At 38.7% G+C, this 22799-nt stretch overlaps 1 protein-coding gene across 1 annotated transcript in view; it reads right to left on the bottom strand.

Moving 5' to 3' along the window:
* rnf213a (ring finger protein 213a) overlaps positions 1-22799 on the bottom strand; it is a 218203-nt gene that overhangs the window by 153421 nt on the left and 41983 nt on the right. The window contains exons 8-16 of the mRNA XM_059948403.1: positions 18243-18502; positions 17494-17709; positions 15489-15675; positions 13429-13484; positions 12805-12964; positions 12335-12496; positions 9345-9443; positions 8434-8556; positions 8155-8344 (exon numbers count right to left, since the gene is read on the bottom strand). Of these exons, the coding sequence (XP_059804386.1) occupies positions 8155-8344; positions 8434-8556; positions 9345-9443; positions 12335-12496; positions 12805-12964; positions 13429-13484; positions 15489-15675; positions 17494-17709; positions 18243-18502 (1453 nt within the window). The remainder of the gene's footprint in view (positions 1-8154; positions 8345-8433; positions 8557-9344; positions 9444-12334; positions 12497-12804; positions 12965-13428; positions 13485-15488; positions 15676-17493; positions 17710-18242; positions 18503-22799) is intronic.

Raw genomic sequence — 22799 nt, forward strand, 5'->3', positions numbered from 1 at the left:
AAATGTCCTACGTCTCAGCTGACATGAACAAAAATGCTGGTCTAGTCAACCATGTGCTGTGAGCTAGATCACTGGTGGAACTGGTGGATAATCAGCAGGATTCTGGTCAGTAGGGATAAATGTCCATTGCTCTAGACTAGCTGATTTCATCTGGTAGAGGAGCACCCCGGTCACTGGTCTCCAAGGTAAGTTCTCTAAGGAAAAACTGTCCGAGAGCAAATCCAAGTGAATCAAACAGGCTGCTTACTGCAGACAAAACCCCACGTCTAGTGTAGGGTTCCTCCACTGAAGACACCTGGAAGGTAAACACAACTTCGGTAACATCACAACTTACGCTTAAACTTCTCCAAATGGGAGGAAAGTCAACACCCAAGTCCAGGTCTTTCAAACCTTTCGTGCCAGGAAGAAATACACTCATGACTTCTAACTTTTTGGAGGCAATCTTGTACAATCGCAAGTTGGAAAGGGCTGGCATGTCTTGGGTGTTTTGGAAGAGAGTAATAGCTTCCTTCTCTGTAGGGAGACAAACTAGGCCATCAACCACATAGAAGTTCCTGTCAACAAAATGTCTAGCATCTTCTCCATAGTCCTTCACACTCTCCAAAGCAGCTCTTCTGAAACTAAAGATAGATGTTACCAAAGACGTGCACATGCATCCAAAACTCCGTGATTTCTTCATTAGGGTCATTGTCACAGTACCATAAAGAGTACAGAAAATTCTGATGGTCTTCTTGTACCAGGAATCACTTGATTCTGGGATGGTTCCAGAGGACTGTAAGTTTGCAAATATCACTCCGCTCTTGAGGAAGCAAAAAAGACAAAAGAGAGGAAAGTTGTCACCTGCCTTTACAGGGCTTTATGGCCCAAGTGCAGAGTGAGAGACACTGAAGCAGGTCAATAGTCCACAGATTTTAATACGAACAGTGTTAAATGGAAAACAAGCAATAAACACTGGGCCAAACAGGGCCATTAACTAAAACTCTCAAAGGAAACACGAAGCCTACACTGCAGCTGAAAAGAACATCTAAGTATTAGATGAAAATGACTAGTCTTCAGAGTCAGTTGACTTGAAAGTCCAATATCTCAGGGAAGGCTGAAAGCAAAACAGTAGCAGAGCGTTCCTATGCTCTGTCCAAGTCTCAACAAGCACGACCTTGACAAATATGGAGTTAAATACTACCACATTAAATAATAATTAGCTCACATGTGCCAAGTTCACAAGCGCAATTGCTGTTATCTAATGTGCTGCTGAATCCATGGTTGTGACAAAAGTGGTTGGGAAAGTGTTGGAGTCTATTATTAAGGATAAGGTTTCGGGGTAGCTGGAGACTAATGCTAAGTCAAATTCAGCATGGTTTCTTTCAAAGGAAATCTTGCCTGACAAATCTGTCGGGAGTTCTTTGAGGAAGTAACAAACAGGGTGGACAAAGGAGAGGCAACAGATGTCATTTACTTGGATTTTCAGAAAGCATTTAATATGGTACCACACATGAGGCTGCATAACAAGATAAAACTATGACATTACAGGAAAGATACTGGCATGGATAGAAGAATGGCTGACAGGCTGGAGACCATAAGTGTGAATAAAAGGGGCCTTTTTTGGTTGGCTGCTAGTGACCAGTGATGTTCCTCAGGGGTCAGAACTGGGACCGCTACTTTTCACATTGTCAATGATTTGGATAATGGAATTGATGGCTTTGTGGCACAGTTTGCAGATGTTACAAAGATAGGTGGAGGGGTAGGTAGTACTGAGAAAGTGATGCGATTTCAGAAAAACAGACAAATTGGAAGAATGGGCAAAAGAGTGGCAGATGGAATACAGTGTTAGGAAATGAAAGATCATTCACTTTGGTAAAAGGAACAATAATGCAGACTATTATTTAAATAGGGAGAAGATTCAAGTATCAGAGGTGCAGAGGGAGTTAGGAGACCTCGTGCAAGACTCCCAGAAGGTTAATTTACAGGTTGAGTCTACGGTTAAAAAAAGGCAAATGCAATGTTGGCATTTACTTCAAGGGGAATGGAATATAAAAGCAAGGAGGTAACGCTGAGGCTTTATAAGACACTAGTCAGGCTGCACTTGGGAGTATTGTCAACAATTTTGGGCCACATCTCTCAGAAAGGATGTGTTGTTATTTGAGAGAGTCCACAGGAGATTCATGAGGATGATTCCAAGAATGAAGGTTTTAACATATGAGGAGCTTTGGACCTGTACTCACTGAAATCTAGAAGGATATGGAGGGATCTCATTGAAACATACTGAATATTGAAAGGACTAGATAGGGTGGATGTGGAGAGGATGTTTCCTATGCTGAGAGCACAATCTCAAAATTGAGGGGCGACTTTTTAAGAACGGAGCTAAGTAAGAATTTTTTCAGCCAGAGATTGGTGAATATGTGGAATGCTCTGCCAGACAGCAGTGAGGGCCAAGTCTGTAGGTATATTTAAGGTGGAAGTTGATCGTTTACTGAACGGTCAGGGCACCAAAGGATATGATGAGAAGGCGGATGTATGGGGTTAAGTGGGATCCAGGATCAGTCATGATGGACTGAATGGCCTAATTCTGCTCCTATGTCTTATGGTGTGAGAAGCAATGAAACATTTATTGGACATCAGCAGTAACAGCCACTACTTCCATCCTAAACTGCAGCAACACCCTAAGCAGTAATGGGTCCCATGAGCAACAGATCATTCAGACACCTCATGTCGAGCACTGGAATCAAGGAAAACTCTCATCTGTTTGGGTTTTTGTGGGTGGTATACCCCAAAGAGAGACAAATATCAGCAGTCATCAGGGATGGAGCCATGTCAGCATGCCCATTGAATTCAGTGAACTGTTCTTTTATCTGTGGCCAATTCTTAAGCATGCGTGTAAGTGAAGCGAGGTGCCTACTTGCTAAGGAAAGGGAGTTGTATCATCCTCAGGAAAGTAAAGTCGTCAATTAAAGGAGCTAGTTTGTAGGCATGCTTTCTATGGACAAAGACAGATTCACAATACCTGCTGTGTTGCTTGCCAAACTTTTTTTGTGAGGTAAAGGTAGGAGAGGTGGAAGGCTGCTAGGACTGGCGAAAACTTTCCTTGATGTGGGTGCTGCCAAGGCAAGGAGCCATGAGACTGGGGCACCTGTTTTTTAGAATGCTAAGTCTGAAGACATTCATAGTTGAGGGTTTATGTGCCCTCCCTAGGCAGACGTCTCCTACTATGACCCACCTAAGTGCTAACCTCTAGGCCGGGGGTCGGCAACCTGCGGCTCGCGAGCCATTTGTGGCTCTTTCACCTCTGTGCTGCGGCTCCCTGTGGCTTTGGGAAATAATTGGTCAGTATTTAATTAAAATGTATTTTATGTTAGTTTGTTAGCTTTTGAAATGTAATTCTAAATTTGAAGATTATGGTGATCTTGTACAATCTAAGTGTGGCGACACATTTTCTGACACATCCGAAACGGCTCACAATTAGCCAGCATTCCGGCTAAGGGAGATAGCCTACGGGGGTTTGTGAGTACGCGTCTTTTGCAGCATCTGCGTCCATGGGGGCTGGGTTGAGGGAGGCTTAAAAGCAAGGCTGTTTAGTTCGAATAAAGCTATCTTTGACTGCAGTTTACTGACACCGCTACAACGTGTTTTTATCGCTGGCTGTCCAGACGGAAGGTGCTGAAACGCTTTGTCGCGTGTCTGGAAGAAGTGAAAACTTTCCTGGGCAGCAAAGGGCTCACCTTTCCTGAGCTGGAACAGCCAGAGTGGCTGGAAAAGCTACACTTCATGGTAGACATGACAGCGCACCTGAACACGCTGAACACAGCTCTTCAGGGGAAAGGACGCACAGCCCTGCACATGTTGGAGGATGTTTTGGCATTTGAACGCAAGTTGACAGTGCTTGCCAGAGATTTACAGAAAGGCACATTGTCTCACTTCCCCAATTTGAGAGAGTTCAAACAAGGTCACGACATGATAATTTCGGAGTATTTACATTCTGCAATCATCGCAATGCAAACATCGTTTGGGAAACGCTTCTGTGAGTTCAGAGAGGAAAAAAACACATTATCCTTCCCGGTCACTCCCTTAAGCATCGATCCTTCCCTACTGAATACGACTGCATTGGCAGGTGTGAGTCAACCTGATCTTGAGATGGAACTGGCCGACATAGCCGACAAAGACATATGGGTGTCCAAGTTTAGACGCTTGACAGCAGACCTTGAAGATGTTGCCCGTCAGAAGGCCGTTCTTGCTCAGAATCACAAATGGAGTGATATTGAAAACCTTCCAAAACCGGACAAACTTGTGTTCGAAACATGGAATGCTATGCCCGACATTTATGTAAACATGAAAAAGTATGCGCTTGGAGTCCTGTCGATCTTTGGATCCACATATGTATGTGAGCAGGTGTTCTCCAACATGAACTTTATTAAAAACAAACATCGCGCACGCCTCACAGATGACAGCTTGCGATCCTGTGTAAAGATGAAGGTGACGTCATACAGCCCTGATGTGCAGACGCTGTGCGCTGAGGTCCAGGAGCAGAAATCCCATTAACCAAGTATGATAAATATTTTAATTGCCTATTATTTTACTTATATTCATATTTTTTCATAGTTCAGTGAAATAGTCCTTTCATTTTTCAGGCTGACAGCTGGCTGATGTTATTTTTGGTTTGCTGCTGGCGGAAAATTTAAGTTCGGCGTTTTTCATAAATACAAGAAGGACTCAAATAGACATTGAGTATTTTACTTAAAAGTAACTTTCAACCCAACGTCTTTTTTTCGGAGTTCAAAATGTTTTTGTTGCATGCAGAAATGTAATTTCGTTTTCTCTGCAGGAGTTCATCAATTTCATAAATGCAACACATTATAGTTTGTTTATACATAGCATAAAGGCAAAAAAAACGTTGTATGCAGTGTTATTTCATTTTAAATGTCAAACGGGTTTTGCGGCTCCCAGTGTTTTCTTTTCTGTGGGAAACGGGTCCAAGTGGCTCTTTCAGTGGTAAAGGTTGCTGACCCCTGCTCTAGGCAAAGGTGCATTTGGAGGCCCTTTCCTAGCAGGAGCAGGGTCAAGTGATGGTATCTTACTAGCTAGGGCCTTGAGGTGAGGATGGTGAGTCTCTGCTTCTGGAGTGGGGATTTCCTTCCTCGTGTTGAGAAGTTCATCACACTCAATGAGCATGGGGAAAGCTAAACAAGTCTTTTCATCAACAGTTTCAACAATAAAGCCTCTTATTCTTTGCCCAAACATCTGTGGACACCTGCATATGACTTAAGCGTGCAAGGGAAGGCGCCATCAGTTATGTTAAAGACGTTGAAAAAGATGATCTGGCTAAAGACTTGTTGCTCTGATCATCAAAGACAACATACTTCCTCATCCTCTTCTTACAGTAGCCTTCTAGGTAAACATTGATGAGGCAGATCTTTGAACATAACTTGCAGGTGGGGCTTTCCCTACAGACCTTAGTACAGGAAGAGGTGGCAACTACAGAGGAAGGAATTCATCTTTCTCACAGCCACGCTGAGAGGAGATGCTTGTGTTTTTCTTCACAGACCAGGGAGGTGGGCCAACATGAAAAGCAACAATGTGTTTGGCATTGTTGCATTCAGAGCACTGGATGATAGCATTACAGTCCCTCACCTGGTGACTGGTTAAAGAACAGCACCAGAAACCAATGGAGTGTTCTTTAAGGAAGGCTCTTCAGTTCTTTAAAGGTTTCTCCCTGGAAGCCTCTACAATTTCAGAGAGGATGTGGTTTCTGATGTCGAGAGCACTATTTGTTTTTGGCATCTTCTGACATTTTAGAGTCAGCCTTTTGGACAGCGTTGACCACCTCAGTTTTGTGCACCATGACAGGGCCTCTAACAGGTTTCTCTGATTTAGGTGGTACTGAACTGGAAGAGGTCATGATAAACTAAAGCTGCTGTCGTTCCTCATTTCAGCTTCAGTGCAGGTGAAATTAGATAAGGAGGAGGAGGGTGGGAAACTGACTCCATTTTCCAGTTTGTATCTGGTTCCCTGTGAAATCCATTTTTCCTGTAGACTAAAGGGGAGTTTCTCCAAGATGGGACTAATGCTTCACGCAGTGTTTAGGTAAGACAAACCAGGTAAGTATCCTTCAACTTTGGCTGCCTCCAACTCCCAACAGCAGGTCCCCTCCTCTCACAGACATTGGGGCTCCCTGCTAGAAATCTTGGGGAAGCACCTGAGTTTGTTGAAGAGTGCAGTCTCCATTGCCTCTACGGATCCATGGCACACTTCCAGTATTTGTCAGGCTAAACTGAGAGCAGCAATGGGGTATTTGAAGTGAACTGACCTTATTCTTCTTGCATGCTCAGTAGACTTGGGTCCAAGCCACTTCACCAGTAGGTCAAGTTCTTCAGTAGGCTTTAAGTTGAGGTCTTTAGTGGCATTGGAGAACGTGGACTTCCAAGCCCAGTAATTTTCTAGTTTATCATCAAATTTGGTGAGTCCGGACGCCAGCAGGTAATTATGTTGGGTTTCTGACACATCGTGACACACATGTTGGGTTTCTTTGGGGTGTAGGTTAAGGCTAAGCAGTCACTACCTGTGCTATCCCATTACATATGAGCTTTGGAGTCTACCACAACATCACTAAATGTCTCTTTCTTACCTATGGGCGAGTGAGTGTGCCTGGTCATTATGAGTACAAGCATGTGAGGGAGCAAACACGAGGAAATCTGCAGATGCTGGAAATTCAAACAACACACACAAAATGCTGGTGGAATACAGCAGGCCAGGCAGCATCTATAGGGATTCTCCCTAAAGATGCTGCCTGGCTTGCTGTGTTCCACTAGCATTTTGTGTGTGTTGTTAGCATGTGAGGGAGGCAGGTTCTGTTCTGAAGTTTGAGCTGTCCCGTTTCAGTAGAAGGAGTTAAGTTGTAGGGTGTTATACTGAGAAAGATCTCCTCCTCCACCCACCTTCAATCTTGAATGGCTTGTCTGAGTCTTCATTCTCTACTAATGGGTGGGTCTAAGCATTAGCAGACTGGTCTTGAACAGTTTTGGTCCTCTCAGCTGAATGACATACTGAGTTTGATCTGACATCATCATAGTCAGATAGTGCTGCTCCATGCCTACCTCAAAGATTTTAGCCTCGGCTGAAACTTTTTCCGCCTCTCTTTCATGCTGCAGAGCCTCTAATGTGGCTTCCAGGCAGGTCTTCTCTACTTCTAACTCAGCCCTCGCACGGGCTTCCAGCACTGCCACACTTGCTGTGATGAACACACTGACCTGGTTTCAAGGCTTCTCTTCTCTGTTGCTGACATTTTAACTTTCTGTCATGCTAAGGCTAGCGGAATTAGTATCTGATCCATCATAGATGGAATCACCATTGAGAGTGTCTTTTTACTATCTGACCTCAATCAAGAGTTTCCTCACTTTTCTAAGTCCTGCGTCATTGTAGTTTGAAGGTGGTTACAGTACACAAGCAACTGAGGAGAAGGACAGTACTTCCCCACGTTCTCACGAAAGATAGATTCAAAATATTGATTAAAATTCGTTCAAATTCTGACACAGTGCTTCTAACTAATAGAGACTAAATGAAATGTACAAACGATATAAAAATGACTGACTTGCTGGCAAAAGCTAATTGGTTAACAATGCAATAATAAGTAAGCAACAACAAAAAATTTAAAAATAATCAGTGAGATCTGGAAACTAGAAATAAAATAACAAACCAAATTAGGCAGGACATAACAACTAGATTGTATTTTAAACTGTACCACCCCCTTGCCTACCTTTTCTTCCCCACTTGCATTTCTTTATTACTCTAATCTTATTATGATAATCTCCCCCTTCCCCTCCTCCTTTATTCCCTTGTTCTTGGAGATGATGATCTATACTCTATGCTAACACAATCCTCTTTCATTCTCTGTTGTTTCCCCATTACTCTGAAATTTAGAGTTAATGTTTCAGAGTTTAGAGTTTGATGACCTTTTATCAAAATTGGAAAAGAAACAGAAATGGAACTGGAACTGGTTCAAGTAGTTCATTGAAAATGTGTGTTGCTCAGGGCAGAATTAACAGCCTTAAGCAGATGGCAAAATGGTTCCTGAGATATAATGATCTGAATGAACAGCTATGCCAGTGTCAAGTCATGATTTCTTACATTTAACTAAATCTATAAAATATATTATAATTGTTACCGTACCATGTAATTTAAAGATAGTTTTTCCAGCTGACCAGTTAAGTAAATGATTGAGAACTGAATCCGTATCTTCCAAAAACATTCCATTGTAAGCTTTTTCCCAGGAATTTTCTATTATTGATGATAATAATTTTCCAAATTTGCTTAGATCGTAATTCCACAATCTACTTAAAATTTGTTGTTCAGACTTGTTCTGGAAGGGTAAATTTATAAAGCATGAGTCTGTTTTTAAAAGGATGAATATTAGCTAAGTTTTTAAGAACAGTTTTACAATGACAATACCTGGCATATAGATTGAGCAGCATCAAGTGCACACTTCTCAAAGCATTTTGCAATCGAAGGCTGAAAATGGTTTAACTCCTCAATCTTTTTGCAGTAGATTTCAATCTGATGGATTGGTTTTTCCTAATAAAAAATATTTGTTATTGTCTTATTTAATCCAAAATCAGATTATAAAAAGCACAAAACAAAACATGCAGAACAAAATGGGTGCAGCATACTTAACAAATAATATTCTAGGAAAATTACATAATTTAGAGTTCAAAGTCTACGTATACATTCTTCACTGAAAAGTAATCTCTCACTTCGCAGTGCATCAGAATCAGAATTAATATCACCTGCTTAGGTCATGAAATTTGTTAACTTTACGAAAGCAATACAATGAAATACGTGATAAATAAATTACAGTAAGATATATGTCTATTAACTGTTTAAGTTCAAGTAAGTAGTGCAATAAAAAAGTAGTGAGGTAATGTTCAATGTTCATTAATATACAGTGGCAATTTTTTGTTATGATTTATTTTCATTTCCAAGAACATGTTTCTACTTCTCAGATATTTCACAACAGCTTAATCAGGAAAAAAAAATCTTTTGTGATGCAGTTACCAGGAATATTGTTATCTGGCTTGTAAATGAAACATTACATATGACCACATTTTGATTTCACTTTCCACTCAGAAATTCTGTGGGGAAGTGCACATGAAATATACAAATGACACCATCTTTTCCTTACTGCTTTAGGTGAATAGGCTGAATACGTTCTCTTGCCATGAATGCACCAGGGCCAGACAATAGGTTTAATGAGAGAAATTAAATGTTACCCGGTGTTTAGCAAAGGTGGAGTGAAGCTGATAAATAGTGCAGTTTTAATAGATTATATTCATGACATTCAAGCATTTGACATCATACACTACCTTCTTTATCCGTCCTTCTAGATCACTCAAGAGTCCTTCACTCCAAAAAGAAGCCCATTCATCATTTCCAAGGTTTAAGGTTATAAGGGTGGCCCATACCTTTTTAAGTGGAAGATTAGAAACATATAATTTTATTTCCATACTGTTAAAAGCAATCAAATGGCATCAGGTTGCATAATTAAGAACTATTATCTGATAACAGCAGCTAATATTTATATTGTGAAATGTCCCAATGTATTTCACAAAATAGAGGGCAAAAACAGTGCTGAAAGTGGGATTATTGTAAAGGAACAACTCAAAGCTTGACTCAAGAAGTGTGTTTTGAGGGGATTTGGTGTGGTTTTGGGAAGGAATTTGAAGATTGGACCATAAGCAGCTGTGTAACAATGGTGTGCCAAAGGAATATTAAAGGTTAGTATAAAACAATGGACAGGAGTGAAACAACTCTAGAAATAGAGAATAAAGGCTACAAAGGTAGGATAATTATGATGGGAATAGCAAATTTGAAGCAAATAAGGGTCATGAGCCAATAGTTCTCAGGAGATCAGTGTTAATATGAGCAAGGTTGCAGACAGAAAAGTGTTGGATAAGCTGCAATTTTCAGAGATTAGATCTGTGCCTGAATAGGACAGCACCACTAAGACACTGGAATGACAAAGGCACTAATGACAGAATATGGATGGAGATAGTAGCAGATAGAACCATAGAACATTACAGCACAATACAGGCCCTTCAGCCCTCCATGTTGTGCCGACCCATATAATCTTTTTTTTAAAAAAACTCATGTTTAATATGCCAGAAAGTATTACAGAGGAAGAAAACTGCTGCTTTTGTGATAGGAATGATATTGTTTGGGCATCTTGGCTCGAGACTGAATAGAAGACAGCATGTTATGGGTCAATGGAGAAGGAAGATGATACTGGGGAAGCTTGATTGCATGAAATTAATATTTAAGAGCATAGGAGCAGAACTAGACCATTTGGCTCACTGAGACTTATCCAATTTTCTCTCAGCCCCAATCTACTGCTTTCTCCCCATATCTCTTCATGCCCTGATCCATCAAGACTCTATCAACCTCTGCCTTAAATAGACATAAAGACTTGGTCTCCACAGCTACCTGTCTCAATGAATTCCATAGATTCGCCACTCTCTGGCTTTTGAATTCCCTCCTCATCCCTGTTCTAAAATGACACCCCTCTACTCTGAGGCTATGTTCTCTGGCCTCCTACTATAGGAAACATCCTCTCCACATCCACTTTCAATGCCTTTAACCATTCAATAGGTTTTAATGAGGACACCCCTCATTCTTCTGAATTTTAATGAATACAGGCTCAAAGCCATCGAACACTCTTCATATGACAAACCACTCAATCCTGGAATCATTTTCATGAACCTCCTTTGAATCCTCTCCAGTTTCAGCACATCCTTTCCAAGATGAGGGAACAAAACTGCTCACAATACTCGAAGTAAGGCCTCACCATGCTTTCTAAAGTCTCAACATTACATCGTTGTTTTCATATTTGCCTTCCTCACCACAGAATCAACCTGCAAATTAACCTTTAAAAAATAGACAACTCTTTCATATCAATATTATCAACTTTCAATAATAATGCCAAGCGAAATGTGCAGGTGAGTACAAAGATGATTGATATATGGGTTGGGAACCTATCCAATGCAAATAAGTGAGACAAACTGTGAGATAAACTGTAGTTTATTGCTATTAATCCAGTTCAATTGACTTCAGGTAATTACTTGAGGATGAAAGCATACACATCATGTTGACCTTGCTTTGATTATTTGGCTGTAATGATGTAAGTTCATATTGCACTTATCATCAAAGACTACAAGCTGTCATCAGCAGTATTATTTAATTAATAGATGAGCTGCGTATTTAAGTTCTGAAGCATGGCCAATTTCAATGAATAAAGTTACATTTTACATAGCTGCAGTGTTAAAACTGTGTTACTCGCATAGAAAGAAGCTGAGCCAATGATAGGACCTTCCATCCAGCTAGTCCACATTGCCAATGGACACACTGATCTCATGGGTCAGAAAGAAAGATTTTGTTGGCAGCTGCATGCTGAGCACCAGTGCTTCAAACTAACAAAGGCCTTGGTGGCAACTAAGCTTTCCTGTGAAGTTCAAAAATTCTGAGCATCTATCTTACTGCCCAAAATTAATGTCAAATTAGACAATCAGCCAACTACTACAAAAAGGAACATCGATGAGGCCATGAATATCTAGCATATTAAAAACTCATCCTCTTCACATATGGAGTATTGACAAGATTTAAGTTCCAATATTGTTTTGAATGCAGGAACACTGATATATTTGGAAGATAAATGATCTGAGATTTCGTGAACTTGGATATGATGGCACAGTTCAAATACAGTTTTGAACACCACACCACAGGAAAGATGTGAGGAATGTTGGAGAGATGGCAGAGGAGATTCACTAGAAATGAGAAAGAGTGTTTTCAGTTATGAGGGGAGACTGGGGAGACTAAGAGGCTTTTCCTTGGAACAGAAGAGATAAAAAAGGGATATAATATATAAAATTATAGTCTGCATAAATTGTAGTCTGCATAAAACCTTTCCCCTTATCAGAGGTGAATAAAACTACAAGGCTTAGGTTAAGGGTGAGGGCTATAAGAGACTTAGAAGGGATCTGAGGAGTGCCTTTTTCACTTAGGAGTTGACAGTACATGAAATGTACAACCTAGGAGAGTGGTAAATTAGAGTTGACGATGAGCACTTAAATTGTTTATACACAAAAAGGCAACAAGCCAAGTGCTGGAAGGCAGGATTAATATGAAGGATGGTGACTGACTGGCACAACATGGTGGGCCAAATGGCCTGTTTCCAGCTGCTGCATGACTCAATGACACTTTGAACATCAAATTCAAAACACCAGTTAATAAATGTCATTCAGTCCCATTAGGCTAAATTCTTACCGTTAAACCTATGTAGTTTATTACAAAATTCCCTTACTTGAAATTCATCCTGATTGAGAGAAATATCTCGGCCTTTTAGTAAATTTGAAGTGAGGACAGTCTTCAGCCATTCTCTTGTAGTTCTCAAAGTCAGTTTTAATAACATGTCAGTGCTTAGCATTTCTTGACCTTCCTTGGTTTGAGATTTCTCACTTGCAACCTAAATTTTTAAAAAAACTTCATTTTCTTTGTCTACTGGTTACTTAAAGCACTATTATATTAAATGTGCAATGAAATGTAATTATTATTTATTTTACCTAATCCCACTTCATTATTCTAAAAAAGGTTTGCTCTCCAATCTATACAAATTTAAAATAAGATTAAAATCTTCAAGTTTTACATAAAATACACCAACATTTCACACAATATTTAAGAAAACAATTCTAGCTCCAGAAAATATCCATTAAAATTCAATACGTTTAAATCAGGTTAATATAGAGGCAAACAATGATTTGTTTATATTGATACCTTTAATGAATATTTTTTTAATTCGGCTAGTTTGCTCATCAGCAAAACTGACGTGGCAATGGTTTCTGTAGAGGTCACTTTTTTCAGAGATTTACATATGGTTTCATGGATTTTCAAGCTGGCTTTTATACATCCATTTAAATATCCGTCACGCATTTCCCTAGATGTGGAAATACATTAAAATTTCTGCTCACGATTAAATACATATGCAATTATTGCTATAATCATATTAGAAAGCTTCATCACTTGGAAAATTTCTAATGATTATTTATACATATCAGAATCCCAGAAAAGTACATGCAATTAATCAATTATATTTTTACTGTTAGTGAATGGAATCTTGCTTTTTTAAATAGTCACAAAATCAACTGGTGACCAATTTTATCTTTGATAACTCCAAAATGCACAGAAATCTATATATTGAAATTAAGAACAATCTGTTTATTATTTTCTGAGTGAAGTTGGTTATGCTGGGCATCAAGATAAATACAAGAAATTCAATTAACCACTCTAGGTTCCCAATTAGAATCTGTGCCTCATGGCTAATCGTCTACTAAAATTAAACACTTAAATTTCTATAAACATATAGCCATAACTTAGGTTTAAAGAAGAGAATTTGTGTACCTGTTCTGTTCACTATACACATTTTCTTCTGCAAGTTTCAAAACACAATCCAATGACTATAGGAATCCAGCAACATGCAAATAGAAAGAAAAAAGAATGATTACAACATCCAAAAGTACTTTTTATAAAAATACCCTTTAAAATAAAGTACAAAGGTACAATCATTTATAAAGTAAAACAAAATCTGAAAATATTTACCAGAAAAGCAACATTTATAGAATGTTCAGAGTGCTTCCGCTCATCAAAATCTCATTTATTTGATTTGTTTCCATAAATACAAATCATTAACTGATTCTCTCCCCACAAATTTTGTCCAAACTGCAGAATATATCCAGCAATTGTTGTTTAAATTGAAATGATCATATCTACAGATAATAGTCTGTAAAGTTTAGAGTTTGCTATAGCTCAATGCTTTTACTTTGAATACAGGAAGAGTTGCAGGAATTAACATACATCTTTCTCATTAATTTGTTCTTGTTAAGAACTAGTCTGAATGTAACTGCAAGTGATGATGGCAAGCTTTGATCAAATATATTGGAATGACTACTTTAACAAAGTCACAAAGATGATAAAAGAAACAAAAATTTAAATTAACATGTGCAAGTCCATGAGAAGGAGAGATGCATGCTATTGTACCATTTGTTGACATGGCATATTTGCAGTTAATTTAATTTAGGATAAATACTGATCACAAAGAATAAGTATCTGTGCATAAAGATAAATTCCTTGGCACTAAGAACTGATCTTCAGGGAAAAAGCCAATAGAAGAGCTAGTTACAGATACAGAAATAAACTGATGTCAAGGTAAAAGGTAAACAAATGATACATGATGGTAACCCAGAAAGACAGTAAGTGCACAAGATAGAAGTGCTATTAGGAATAAAAAGATGAAGATTTTGGACAAACACACAAAGTGCTTAAGGGACTCAGTGGGTCAGGCAGCATCTGTTAAGGGAAATGGACCGTCGACACTTTGGGTTGAGATTCTTCATATGGACTGGAAAGAAAGAGGACAATGGCTAACATAAATAGGTAGAAGGAGGTGGTAGAGCAAGTGCTGGCAGGTGATAGATGGGGTAAAAGGCAGACAGAGTGGGAAGAAAGGCAGCTTAGTTTATCTCATTTTATGTCTCAGCCTCATTTAAGATTTAGAATTTTGAGTTTGTAGGATTCAGTCAAAAGAAACAAATGACAGTGTAAGTTAATTGAAAACATTGAAGTAGTCCGTAACTGTGTACATTACTTGAACAGAAAACTAATTCCTGTGTACTGATAGTACTTCCATTAAAGCAAAGCTGAGTTTCTTTGTTATTTTGCACAGTGAATCGTTCATTTTTAGATAAGACATGTAGTATTTTGATTTAGAGAAGTGTTTTGTTTCGATTGATTAAAAAAAATCAAGTATTTCAGAAATGCTTTAGAAACAAGTCATGTTAATCTGGATCTTCAACTGAGCTTGGGGTTGCTCAAATTTGCCAAGATCTGCCAGCTCACACCATTCTAACATGGAGGGGGTACTTTGGCACAATTTTCTTCAGATAACTGATTAATGAGGTCCAAGGCAAAGTCTTGCTTAGCAAATAGTCAACATTGCCTACAGTGACTAAGTTTTGAATAAGAATCACTGTTCACAAGCAGACAAAAACAGAAAGCAATTTGTACCCATGAAGCCCACAATGTTAGTAAATGGAAAATCAAGCTTGGTCAGAAACCAGTGTATTTTTATACTGATGAACTGACCCTAATTCTGAACCAGCATAAATTAAGAACCAGAATAATGAGCCAAATGAAACGTTGCCTAAGTTCTAGAGAAAACAACTTGAGACAAGTTTACCCGCAAAGAATGTAAAAGCTTATAAATGATCAATTATACAAATTGTATACATTGTCTTAGAACTAAAAGCAGTTGATCAAGACCCAATTTAAAAATAAATGAGTTACAGCTCAAAGGGAGTTCATAATGTCCAATACATTCTCACTTCATGTGGAGGTTTGGAATTTCAATTCACTTTCATTGGCTTGCTCTGAATAGTAAGCAATAATATTCCACAAACACAGACCTTTTCATGTGGAATCCAGCTATCTTTCAATCTGTGAACGATTCCTTGCAGAACATCAAGCAAATCAGAAGTGATCTTCAAGTAATGTGGCAAAGCTTTCCATGGTAATAAGCTGAACCAAGAACGAGCTAAAAATCTATCTACTGACATCAAATGCTTATTTTTGTACATGAGTTCCAGAAACTCCCTGAAGAAAATGATTTAGAGGTTGAATACAACATTCCTTGTACAAAGCACCTTGAAAACACGCATGTACACACGAAGAAATAATCCTACAATTAAATAAAACATCAGAGAAGAATTCTTATTGTTTTTTTATATCACACATTTTTAAATTATGGATATTATTGTCACAACAAAGCACTATTTAGTAGTAAATATGACAAATATACAGTGCATTCCAGTTAACTGGGACACATTGTAAACAGTACATTTTGGCCCAATGAATTGGCTGGCCCAATTAGCCAAAATTATAAATAGTTAAAGGTGGTATTTAAAAAAGGGACAAACTAAGTAACAAATTATGTACTTAAGTGAAATACAGAACAAATTAGAACAACTAATACTACTACAATACTATAAAACTATTAATTCCTGATAGTTATCGCTGGAGGAATTCATCAGATGTAAACAATGAACAAAATCAGTGCAGTTACCTCATGCAGATAAAGAACTGTCTTCATACAACTGCTGGCCAGAAAGAACAACAGTCTATGAATTAGTGAATTCAAATGAATTGAGGACAGTGGAAGCAGACAAATTGTCTTTGTTCTTGCAGCGTGAGTGGGGATAGAGGCTGCCATTTTGTGAAGGCACTCTGTTCTCCATTTTGTGAGTTTGAAGTACTTGGCTTGATCAATGTTTTAAATAAGACACAATAGTGCTCCGGGTAATTTGATGGACTGGAGATCATTTCCAAATAAGACGTTATTTGTGAGATGTTCTTTGGCTGGATATAACATGCAGGTTTGTGAATGTTCAGGTTGGTGCCTGCCTGGAGTGATGCTGATTGAGAACAAAGTGCCATAAATTATCAACTGTCACTTGCTGGGAAGAGGGCAATAAATGGATGCTAGCTTGCAGCAGAGCCAATAACAAGGTGTTAAAGGTCAGACACATGACCTGTAGCCAATGACACAGGAATGCAATATTTGAATTGATAAGAATGGATATAAAAGTGGATGCTTTGTGTGTGCTGACAGTGGTAACTTCGAAGGATAACCATCGCAGTTACCAGCATGAGCAACCCCACGCTGAACACGTGGTAAGTGAATCCAGACTGCAAAGAACACCCGGCCTGCGTAGATTCCTTTGCCCGGGTAATACCTTTGCTATTCTTTGACTATTCAGGAGAGTCAGGGAAACTTAGCAGTATTTAGTGTATTAATTCACATACTTGTTAGTTTAGACAATAAAGATACTTGTCGGTAAATACAGATCTCTCTGTGCTTCGTTGATCATTGTTACAAGGGGGATTCTTATGACACAATGCTATTGAGAGTTGCATCCTCCAAATCTTAATTTTCATTGTAACATTCAAGATGACTGTAAAATTCCTCATGGTTCCTAATTTGTTGTAGTGAAATTGTTTCATTTTCACTCCTGGCCATTTCTGGCATCAGTAAGTCCGAATGCTTGAAACTGCAGTGAACAACAGTTTCGACTTGTCCTACTGCTTATTCCTCACCAGCCAGCAGTGTCAAAAAAATCATCTTTTTAAAAACAAAAACACACAACTGACACTTAGTTAAAAATTGCTCGCTCTAAGCACACTATAGCCTCTGACAGCCACACAAGTGTGAGTGACTGATGCTAGTTAGAACTTGTTTGACAAGTCTCCTGCCCCAATCAAGCAGCAGAGAGCCCCAAATAAATGAAGGGAATCCCGACAATTTTCTCAGTTTGTTTTCGCTCTTTAAGTGGCTGCTCCAATTATCCAGAATCCACTGTACTGTATAACATCTGATGCATCTATTGCCATACAGGTAACTCAAAAACTACTTACCTTTGGGTATCATCTTTAATTTTTTCTCTAAAATTAATAACTGGAAGCCCATTAAGTCCAGCCCAGTTGTCTTCTGACTGCCTATTGTCCAGAAAATCTGGGCTCATTCCAAGAGATGGAAAACAGAATAAATGGAAAACAGGAATCAACAGCACCCATTTTATTATTTTGTTGTCAATACATCTATGCATTGTAGTCAATAGCTGCTCCACAATCCTATAAATTAAAAAAAATCAGTAAGGGTAGGCAGCAACAGCTCTGCCATGATTACTCCAAACACTGGTGCTCCACAAGGCTGCATCCTCTCAGCACCCTACTCGACTCCTTGCACACTTAGGACTGCGTGGCCAGATTCTACTTTAAATTCATCTACAAGTTCTCATTTACTTTAGGACAGTACTCATTATTTCCACAACAATTTCTCTTTTTCTGTAAAAATGGATGTGAGATCTCTGTCATTTCCCAAACCTTCAATATTTCCTATTGGTCTGTAAAGGAAATGGATAATTTCCTCAATTATTTTAATTCTTCTAATCATTATAAACATTTTAGTTCCGCTTTTATGTTTCTCACTAGACTACATTTATATTTATACTTCCCCTTTCCTTATCTACACCTTGCTACTCTTTACCTTGCAAAATTTCAATTATTTAAGTTATAATTAAATAAGAGAACCAACTTTAAGACTACACATGTAGAATGGCTAGATATATATTTAAATGTTTTTGAACAATTTATACAGTCCTTACCTTTCCCTGAAATAGAAGCTTTCTTTAAGAGTCTTGAATTCCTTTATGATTTCATTTGCTGGTAAATGGTGAACACTGAAAAAGTCACAAAATGTAGCCAATGCAGAATTTGACCATTCAAGATCATACATGCAAGAGATGCACAATATTAGTAAGCCAGTTCTCAGGCGTCTTTGCACAGAATTTGACTCCGTTTCAGAAACTTGATTATGAAGATCCTTAGCCATTGTTGTCAAAGCTGTTTTTAGAATATCCTTAACCTAGACAATAAAAATAATTATCTGAAACTATTGTCAAATGAAGTTCTAGTCAATATGTAGAGAAAGTATTTAACATTGATTTGAATTTGGCCATGATCTTATTGGAAACTGTTTTCCATGAAATAGTGCCTCTAATTAAACTTCTGCATTCAATCCAGATACCTTGTGTGTTTTTCTATGGAATCCAAGTTTATCCAAATTCTAATAAGTGTGTGTTTAATATTTCCTTGCAAGAATATTCTTTGAAATGATGGTGTAAAGAGATTACTCACGGTGTTGTGTTTATATCATGCAAGGGACAGGTGAACTGCATAGATTTGCAGCGACTCCAAATCCAATGTTAAACATTTTCTGGAATTTTTATTGATACTGTTGTTTTTTTAAAAAGAGCATTGCAAAATAAATGTACCATTTTATTCTAAACGAATAGAGTAAATCCCTTTACAATGTACATGATATTTATTCTTCACTATTTCTAAAGAACATACCATAAGATAACAGGAGAGATGATCTAGCCAGCAGGTGGATATTTTATTTGACAATACTAGGAGTGAAAACCTTTACCTGTATTTGACATAGTTGTGCATTTGATCACACAAGGGCATGTTCCTGGCAATGTTAATAATTGGAAATGTCTTGGAACTTAGCCGCAGCAAGGTGAGAATGCTTTGATCAGTCTCTCAAAGGTTTAGGGTTTTGCAATGAAAATATTTTAAAATTCATTCCTTGCTTTTTTTCTGATTATACACGTGTTGAATGTTACAAAGACATTATTACTTTATATGAAAACTACATATTAGCCACTTCAATAAACTACAGAATAATTTCTACTGTTCCCCCTCTCTCTGTAAATCTGCCTCGGGACTAGTGACAACTCCAACAAGATCATTCCTGAACAAAGACACAGCCCTTTTATACCTTTAAAAACATCTCTCCTCCTTTTGTATTTTTCCATTCAGTCACAGTACCAAGCTATACCTGCATTTCCACATCATTCTCTTTTCATAGGAGAGCATGATTTTCATCTTTATCTACCCTCAAGCCTGTGCACTGGTACACTCACTTTCTCAAAACATTCCCAAATACCAAGCTGACACAATTTTGACTTACACCACTATTTTGTGTTACACACTTTTATACATTCTAAGGAGGAAACAAATATGAATTCTGGCAAATTTAACTCTTTCCTTAAAGTTTGGAAGAGTGAAATCGTGGTATTTCACAAATGGTGTTTTATTATGAGGTTTAGCTCACTCCCAGATTCTTAACATCAATCTGCTGTGAAGGTGTATGGGTTGGGATGGGAGATGGCAACAATGGAATCCAATTCATCACAGCATTTGTGACTCAATCAGGAATGTTTGCAAATACTAGGTTTTATGTTCCATAATAAGCTCCATTACAAGAGGATGAATTGGTAGCACTCTGAAGCATTAAGAAAACAGAGTTTCCTGAATCAAAATATTCAGGAAGTTGGCATACCAAACTTCAGAGTCTTGTGCATGGCTTTTTTTTTAAGGGCAGGAACTGACTGGATATTGAACACAGAATAATACAGCACAGGAACAAACCCATTGGCCCAAAATGCTGCACCGAACTACCTACATTAATAATCAAATGGCCAATCAAACAAATCATTAGCGTCTATACAATGTCCATATCCTTCCATTTTCTACACTTTCATGTGCCTATCCAAGAGCCTCTTGAAATAGACCAAAGTCAGCATGCTTCATTATAGGTAAATCTTGCCTGACAAATCTATTGAATAAATAACAAGCAGGATAGACAAAGGAGAATTGGTGGATGTTGTATACTTGGCTTTTCAGAGGGCCTTTGACAAGGTGCCACACATGAGGCTGCTGAACAAGTTAAGAGCCCATAGAATTACAGAAAAGATACTAATGTGGATAAACCACTGGCTGATTGGCAGAAGGCAAAGAGTGTGCATCCAAAGCAACACACACCAAAAGCTGAAGAAACTCAGCAGGCATTTTAGACAAAGACCCTTTTTTGGGACTGGAAAGGAAGGGGGAAGATGCCACAATAAAAAGCGGTGGGAGGGGAAGGGGGATAGCTGAAAGGTGATCAGTGAAACCAGGTAGGTAGGAAAAATAAAGGGCTGGAGAGGAAGGAATCTGATAGGATTCCCACCCTAAGCAGGAAACCTTTGAGGCAAATTATTAATAAGCAAGTGGGGGAGGAGGGTGAAAGGGTACCATCTGCAGGTGGGAAATTGGATTCAAGTTTGTATTTGAATTGGTCACAGTCTTATTTAATCGTGGCCAGGTGATCTTTCCTTGTTTCTACTTTATGATTTTGCGTGCTGAGGTGTTGGCAGACAAGGTGAGAAAAAAAGTTGTCACTGGTGAGCAGATGGTGGTGCAGAGATTGACTGAGTTTGAACCCTTGAAGATTCTGCCCACGATTGTTACTGGATGGCCATTGAACAAGGCTTAAAAGGTGTCACTGGGTTCAGGATAGTTCTCTTTCATCTGAAAAAACTCGCATATAAATGCATGGCATTTTTCATCACACAGACAAATTTAATGCTGTAAGTCATGTCAGGAATGTTGTGTTTGAAAATGGATATTATTTTTTCCCTCAGTGGCAGAATGTCTCAGAAAACCACTGTGATCAGCTGTGTTGATGAAAGCGCTACGTTGGTCACTTCTTACTTCTCCTATGACTTCTGTTGCTCAAGCTCTAACAGATATTCATTTGTAAACTCTTCACCATATATTCCACCAACTCTTCCACATTATCTAAACCCACCTCACCAAGCTCAGCCTTGTATCATCTGGTAGATAACCGTGACCGTAATACACAGGAGTCAAGTGCCCACTCTGTTCATTATTTCCTCCAAATATTACTGTTACATGTCAAATCACTGCCAGAGACACTAGTGTACCCTACGTGCTATTACGGTGTAGTAGCTCTTCCAAGTTTCCTGAATGCTAATTATATAATTGCCACTCGACTACAAAACAATATCCCTTATTACATGCTGTAGGTAAATGTAGCGATGGCACACTGGTCCTTGAGTTGTAACAATAAAGTACTGTTGGGGAGAAAAAAAACTATATTCTCAACCACATCCTCAATGCTAATTGGAGATCCAGAGGCAAATACAAGACTTTGGTGCTCAGATTATCTCTTGCATAATATCATTTACTAAAGAGGAAGAGAAATGGCGTGATATAATCCTGAAAGAGCAAGTTTAATCATCGATCCTTTTGGTTCAATTGTCATATCACTGAACGATTGGCCTTTGAATAGCTTTTCAGACTTTTGAGTTCTCTAATTGATTGAAAGGTTAAAGCTAACAATCACCCTCAGCACTACCTCAAGAAGAAGAGTTATTGTGAAAGCTTTTCCAGTGAAGATGGCATCAGCGAAGAACGAGTCCTTATGCGACATCTTCCAGATAGCAAATCTCTCCAATTATTTCACTTTTTCTACACTTTCTGTTTGTCTTATTTGTCTTACAGAAACTTACAGTTTTGAACTGAATCAAAGGAACCAATGCTACACTGTGTCCAAAAACTTGCCTCGTGGAGATCAGAGATGGGAGTGGGGGGGGGGGGGGGTGCTGAAAAGGACTGAGAACACAAGCTGACTCGTGGAAAATATCAGAGATGAGGTACAGGATAATGAATGACTCCATCTCGAAGCAGCGAGGAAGACTGAAGCATCGAGGTGAATGCGGAGGGGGTCAGTGATGGCTCCCAATAGAGACAATCAGCAGAAGGATCGGCGCATTTGGACCTGGGGTCAATGGACACTCTTTATGAAAGGATGGAGTTCGTGCAGCTGCTCTCCTCATATGCAGACGAAAATATGTTTCCCATATCCTGAGATTTGTGTGATTACTGGACTGTACTTGTTTGGTGCAACTGTCACTGTTTCCTATGAGTGATGGTGTTGGGGACTGTTATTGTGGCTGTTCTTTTCTGCAAGTGAGGGGATCAGTGATTGTTATTGTGGTTGGTTTTTTGCTGTGGGGGGAAGGGAAGTTTAGGGGTCTGTGAGTTTTGTTTATTTTCTTTTTCATGCGGGGCGAGTTGATGTTTTCTTTTCATCAAGACCCCTGTTTTTATGTATTTAATGGCTATCTGGAGTGGACAAATATCAGAGATGTTTTGTACATGCATACTTTGACCATAAAATGAACCTTGAACTTTTTTTTATTACAGTTCAGATTGTCGGAGTTTGGAGTTCAATCCTGGTACTCTATGTATGTCCTCGCCATGGGTTTTCTCTGGGTACTCTGATTTCCTCCAACAGTTTAAAGATGTAT

Source organism: Hypanus sabinus, chromosome 23 (genome assembly GCF_030144855.1).
Source record: "Hypanus sabinus isolate sHypSab1 chromosome 23, sHypSab1.hap1, whole genome shotgun sequence".
Lineage (NCBI taxonomy): Eukaryota > Metazoa > Chordata > Chondrichthyes > Myliobatiformes > Dasyatidae > Hypanus > Hypanus sabinus.